General features: G+C 40.3%; 1 protein-coding gene across 1 annotated transcript; it reads left to right on the top strand.

Moving 5' to 3' along the window:
* Window positions 1–3232: 3232 nt before the first annotated feature.
* Window positions 3233–4366, top strand: LOC104401159 (neuropeptide Y receptor type 4-like). The gene has a single exon (XM_010012011.1). It carries the CDS (start codon window positions 3233–3235, stop codon window positions 4364–4366), a length of 1134 nt encoding a protein of 377 aa, XP_010010313.1.
* The last annotated feature ends 1281 nt before the right edge of the window (window positions 4367–5647 follow it).

Raw genomic sequence — 5647 nt, 5'->3', positions numbered from 1 at the left:
CAGCAAAGGGACTAATACCTTTGTTCCCATTGCATCGGTGATTCAGTATAGTAGCTCATATTTGACTCAAATGTCTAAACGGAGTATGTACACATTGCTTATTACTAGCTCTTAATTTAGACCAAACTGAATGGCCTCAAGCACCTGGAGACAACACAGCATTTGGCAGTGGCTAACCTTGAGAATCTGCCAGCCAGTAATATCATAGTAGGATACATAAGTATAAGGTCACTGCAGCATTTATTTTTCTATTTTTATATAACTGCTTTTTATATTATGGTTGCTGGAATAAGAGATACAGAGAACTATGGACCTGTGTGATCTGGGCTCTAACTTCTCCCAAGACATCAGGTTGGCAGGCAGTTTTAAGTACTGCATAGTACACCACTGATTCCCTTGAAACACTGTACAACTCATGTCTCACCTCTCTCAGTCCCCTTATCTGTGATAAGAGGGTGACAATTCCTTGTTTGCCTTTGGGCAGTACCAGAAGCATGAATGTCCAGGAAGTGCTTGACAGTCATCTTGTGGAGGATGCCATGGAATGAAAGGTGTTAAAAAGGTGAACTCCTAACCCAACAAAATGCATTGCAGAGCCTTCAGAGATGTTCTTTATCCCTGCTATGTTTGCCATCTGCCACAAACACATAGACATGCTCTTCCTTTGGAGTTCTTCTTGGGAATGTGCCCCTTAAAGCTGTGGGATCTGGTTTCTGCTTTTCAGGTGACTCCACTACTTTTTTTCCTTCACTACAGCTTTATAGTTCACCTCACTGACGCCTCAGCATGTTCAAAAGTGTCTGGGACCCATGAGAGGGTTTACTTAGAGTGGCACAGATGTTTGTAATAACTCATCACACATTTTTCAAGCAACAAAAGAGAACCATGTGTTTGTTATTGAGGATACTGTAGCTAAGGACACCAGGATTAGAATGTAGTAAAAAGCTGGTGTGTTTATTTACAGTGGAGTCTGTCCTGTCCAAATGCCAAGACTGAGCTCCTTTGACTAGTACCAAATAATATCGCAGGCTACGGATCCTTTTGCTCTGTTTTGTTTCCAGCATCTCCACTGGACAGCAATCATTAAAAGATAAGGGGCTGGTTGGTGATTTTTTATTCTGTATCGATTTTCAGCCTGAAACAGACCAACATACCCTCCTCATATGTGACCATGCAATCCATACATCATCATTGTTGCTTCTTTTAGTTCCAGAAAAAAAACATCAGTCTGTTCACGCAGGTTGAATAACAAGACAAAAGTGAGTAGACTAGTCATACCTACATCCACAATCTCAAAATTTTCCTTTGCCCTCTTTAATTAAGATTTAAACTACTGAGGAAAGGAAAGAACAAAAGGAAGAAAGATTATTATATTTTATTCATGTGACTATCTTGACTGTCTCAGATAGAGGGATACAGATACAGAAATCAACAGGTCTAGGAAAACAACAGAAGAATTGACTGTTCTAATTTTTTGCTGATCAAGCAGAACAAGAATCCCAAAACATCTTTTTTATTTACTGTATACTATTGCCTTCATTTGTCCCTAAAAGGCAACATCTCTAGAAGCATACAATAAAATTCATAAAGAGAAAGTCAAGCAAACTAAAAAGTGTAGGATGGTGGGTGCTTTTTTGTACAGTACTGGTTACCTTTATGCATGCAGTTGCTCAGCAATAAATGGTACTCAAACAAAGCAATAAGCTCACTATAGCTTTTTATTTATGCATTCATATCTTGACCACTTGGTTTTATGAAGCTCACAAGTTTTTCACAACCCTACAAACTTATTTGAGTGGCATTTTATTGCTGAGGAAAGGGTCATGCAGTGGGTAAATCATGTTGTTGCCAAAGTATTTATTTACTTTTACTTTTCACATTACAAGCCTTTGTACAGCATGAAACTGCCTCTGGCCTGAGGAGAACTCCCAGCAGAGTCAGATTTATTTTTTTTCCCCTTTGATTCCTGGACATAGAGCATTTAGACTCCAGGGTCAGGATTATAACGCAAGCTATGGCAGATCATGACAGCATCCCAGCTATCTGGCAGAGTCCAGCCAGTCCTGTGGCTGAGGTTTCTAAGAGTGTGCAGCCTCAATTAACTCTATGGGTTCAGCTCCCTGACACCCTCTTGAAAATCCCAGCTCAGGGCTTGCAGCAGTGGTTAAGAAGCAGACCCATATGCCTGTGCAAGAACAGTATCCGGGAGATAGCACATACTATCACAACACTTGAATTCTTTTGGTTAAAAAAAAGCAAAATTATCTTGAGGGAGAATCAATAAACTTCTCACAAGGAACTAAGAGATGTCAAAATCATCTACTCTCAAAGCCAAAATCAGGGGACTGGATTATATTTCTGATAAACCTTGTGATGGCCATATTAGCCACCCAGAGGGAGACATTAGTGCTTCATGGGCACTGGAGTTCATCCAGATGGGGAAGCAGGAAATTTGGACTGCGGTTCCCATGACCTATCACAGCTGTGTAAAAGCTGAAGAATGCTGAAAAGATTCTGAATTATTTTAGACTTTTTCGAATTGTCCCGTGTTATCCCTCCTGAGGATATGAGCCTGAACGTTTGCATGGTGATTGTCTCAAGGAAATGTGGGTTCTGGCTGCAATCACAAATGCATTTCACAGATTAACTCTCATACATAAGATGTTTTAGTGTTGGCTTTATGCATATAATATGCCTTTTTAAATTGATGTTTAGCTCAACTGAAGGTAAATGCAGCTCTAGAATGTGTCTTCTGCTCAGTACTGGAACAAAACCTTGCAAAACCCAGTTTTTTTCCCCAAATGTGTTTTAATCCAGGTTTCCTGAATCACCACTCTACTGTGTGTAGATGTTCAAGATACTGCACTGAGTTAAATGATGAATTTAAGGTGGTTTTAAATCCATGGAACAACCTTACAAAGAGTAAAACCAGTCATAATTCAATAGAGTTACACAGAAGCAAAGACTTCCATTTTATGATCTAACAAACTATATAAATGGAAGTCGCAGAACATACACAGAATCCCTGGTGTTTCCTTCCCTGTCTCGTCCACCCCCTTTGACTGATTTCTTGTAGTATAACTAAGCAATCTTTTTTTTTTTTTTTCCTTTACAGATATACCCAGATGTTCCACAGCCAAACAGAACAGATAAAACATTTTTTAGATTGACTCCAGAAGACCCAGATTCATTTTGACTATCACCTTTTCGGATAACTATTTTGGGGTTCAGGATGAATAAGACAAGGGCTGTTAATGGTGGTTTTCCTTTCCTGAGCAATAAGAACTCAAGCTCAAACCGAAGCTTCCCTGTGCACATTTCTAATCAGTGCAGGAACATCACTGACCTTACTGTCTTTCTGGCCACTTTTTACAGCTTGGAGACTGTCCTAGGCATTGTGGGAAACATCTGTCTGATTGCTGTCATTGCCAGGCAGAAGGAAAAGGCCAATGTCACCAACATCCTAATTTCCAACTTAATAATTTCAGACTTGTTTATGTGTCTTGTCTGTCTGCCTTTCACCATTGTTTACACCATGATGGACTACTGGATATTTGGGGAAGTCATGTGCAAATTGACCTCTTTCATTCAGTGCACATCTGTGACAGTGTCAATTCTTTCCCTTGTCCTTATTGCTTTGGAAAGGCATCAGCTCATCATAAACCCAACTGGCTGGAGGCCAAGCATCTCTCAAGCTTATTTAGGAATTGGAGTCATTTGGACTTTGGCATGTCTCATGTCCCTGCCCTTTTTGACCACGTCCATCTTGTCTAATGATTTGTATGAGCAGCTCTCAAACATCATGAATTTTTCCACTGACAAGGCCATATGCATCGACTCGTGGCCTTCTGAGCAACACAGACTTATCTACACTACCACTTTACTGCTCTTGCAATATTGCATCCCACTGTTCTTCATTATACTTTGCTACCTGCGTATCTACTTACGTCTACAGAAAAGAAAGGACATGTTCGAGAAAAGTGAATATACCAACCGAGCAGTTCAGCTGAGAAGGATAAATATTTTGTTAGCATCCATGGTTGCTGCTTTTGCTGTTTGCTGGCTGCCACTGCATGTTTTCAACACCATAGTGGACTGGAATTACAAAATCATTTCACCTTGCCACCACAATCTGATCTTCTCATTGTGCCACCTGGTAGCTATGGCTTCCACCTGTGTCAACCCTGTTATCTATGGTTTCCTAAACAGCAACTTCAAAAAAGAAGTGAAGTCATTGATTCTGAGCTGCCAGCACAATTCAGTAACTGCATCAATGGAAGAATATGATCATTTACCTTTATCCACCATGCAGACTGACATTTCCAAGGGCTCGCTGACGTTGAACTGCAGGCATAATTCTATCTAGCTACTAGTAAATACTTCAGAGGGGTGCCCTGACACCACACACTAATTAATACCTGCAGGTATAAAAAGCAACTGGTAATGCCATAGCTGGGATGTGAACAGGAACTCATTACTGCCTGATTTTTGGAAGAACAGGCAAAGGAAGGTCATGGGTGTATACAGTAGCTCCTATGGTACACAAAGTTGTTCATGTCATTAAGATGGTAAAGACACTGAGGAGACTGGTCTGATGTATATGTGGCTGCTCTAACAGATCAGTGACTAAGCTGTGGCTGCACATAGTCTGACATGAGGTTCACCAGCTAAGATCACATCTCTACCATGGTTGCAGTAGAAACCCAGACTTCTAGTTTCAGCACTGCAGGCAGACAAAAATTGCATTAGAGAAGACTCTCTCAGTTCTTCAGTATTAGATTTTTATGCACAGCTGACACCAGTGGAACAGAGACTTGTAAATATATAGATCTATGTGCTTTCCCAATTCTCACAGACCATTAGGTAACAGTGATCTTTCACCAGATCTAGTTCACATCAAAAAACTAGATGTTTGTAAGAAACTTCTCTCTTTGTCATACTGGCTAGGTAATAGCCATTGCCTCTCCAAGTAGGGATACAGAACAATGACCCTGGTATGTAAAGACTACTTATTTATTGAGGGACAGTGGCAAATGAAAATGTTACTCAATGGATTAAACTCTTAAAATGCATTTAGATGATGTTGAGTGCTGTATTTAAGCAAATGAAAAACAGTTGTAGAACTACATGAGTCCGGTTGACTTTGCAATTCCTGCCTCTGTCAGTCACAAAACTCTGCTAAAACTGCATACCGTGACGGTGCAAGGCAGCTGGATTACTGGAATTGTTCCAGATCTTGGTAGCAAGATGTCACTTCTGCTTCAGCAGCTCCTTGATACTTTAATTGCAAAGCATCTCATTCAGAAGGCCAAGATGGACGTGAAAACATGTTTGTAGAAACCATGTATTTTCAGACCAGGTATGTTCTCAAAGAAATAAGCGTATGCATGGAGGCGTTCAGTTTCCCGTTGAAATAAAGCCAGATGTCAGACACCAGTCCCACTTGCTGGCATCAGCAACAGCGATGGAGCTGAAATTCCAACTAATCAGTAGAAGGTCAATGAAAATACATAAGTGGAATCCAGGTCAGGTTGAAGCCAAGCTGTATGTAAATAGGTAGTATTGTCAATTGCTCTACTATGTTTTTTCAGATGTGGTATTTTTACTCTTCGTCCACAAAACCTACAAACTATAAACTCAGTTTAAC

The sequence above is a fragment of the Nestor notabilis genome, unplaced genomic scaffold (assembly GCF_000696875.1).
Source record: "Nestor notabilis isolate BGI_N333 unplaced genomic scaffold, ASM69687v1 scaffold5613, whole genome shotgun sequence".
NCBI lineage: Eukaryota > Metazoa > Chordata > Aves > Psittaciformes > Psittacidae > Nestor > Nestor notabilis.
The sequence above is the reverse complement of the archived record's forward strand: the minus strand, read 5'-3'. Positions and strand labels throughout refer to the sequence as shown.

Bases quoted from the DNA above. Each gene is read 5' to 3' on its own strand.
- LOC104401159 (XM_010012011.1), top strand. From the start codon at position 3,233: ATGAATAAGACAAGGGCTGTTAATGGTGGTTTTCCTTTCCTGAGCAAT.